At 74.5% G+C, this 353-nt stretch overlaps 1 protein-coding gene across 1 annotated transcript in view; it reads left to right on the top strand.

Annotated features, from left to right (window-relative positions):
* MXRA7 (matrix-remodelling associated 7) overlaps positions 1-353 on the top strand; it is a 29475-nt gene that overhangs the window by 344 nt on the left and 28778 nt on the right. The window contains exon 2 of the mRNA XM_010579482.1: positions 5-70. Within this exon, the coding sequence (XP_010577784.1) occupies positions 5-70 (66 nt within the window). The remainder of the gene's footprint in view (positions 1-4; positions 71-353) is intronic.

The following is a 353-nucleotide window of genomic DNA, read 5'->3' as shown; positions in this document are numbered from 1 at the left end:
CGAGAGCATCCCCCGGCAGCCGCCCGCCGAGCCCCGGGAGCCCGGGCAGCGGGAGGACGCGGAGAGCAAGGTAAGGTCGGCTCCCTGCGGAGCCTCTCCCCGTCCCCCAGGACCGCTGGGGTCCCCGCAGCCGGGGTCCCGTCCCCGCCCCCCGCCGTGTCCCTTCGCGACTGCCTCCGTCCCCGCCGGAGGGGCTGGTGCCGGCGGGAGGGCAGCGCCCGGGGTTTTCCTCTAAAACAAGAGAGGTCCCGGCAAAAGCCGGCTTTTGCTCTCGGGTGGGGACGAGCCCGTTGTCCCCGAGGGCGGCAGCGGGGTTGGGGGTGGTTGTTTCGGGCTCCTTTCCACCCCCGCCC

This window comes from Haliaeetus leucocephalus, unplaced genomic scaffold (genome assembly GCF_000737465.1).
Source record: "Haliaeetus leucocephalus isolate CR32 unplaced genomic scaffold, Haliaeetus_leucocephalus-4.0 Scaffold657, whole genome shotgun sequence".
In the NCBI taxonomy this organism is placed as follows: domain Eukaryota; kingdom Metazoa; phylum Chordata; class Aves; order Accipitriformes; family Accipitridae; genus Haliaeetus; species Haliaeetus leucocephalus.
The sequence above is the reverse complement of the archived record's forward strand: the minus strand, read 5'-3'. Positions and strand labels throughout refer to the sequence as shown.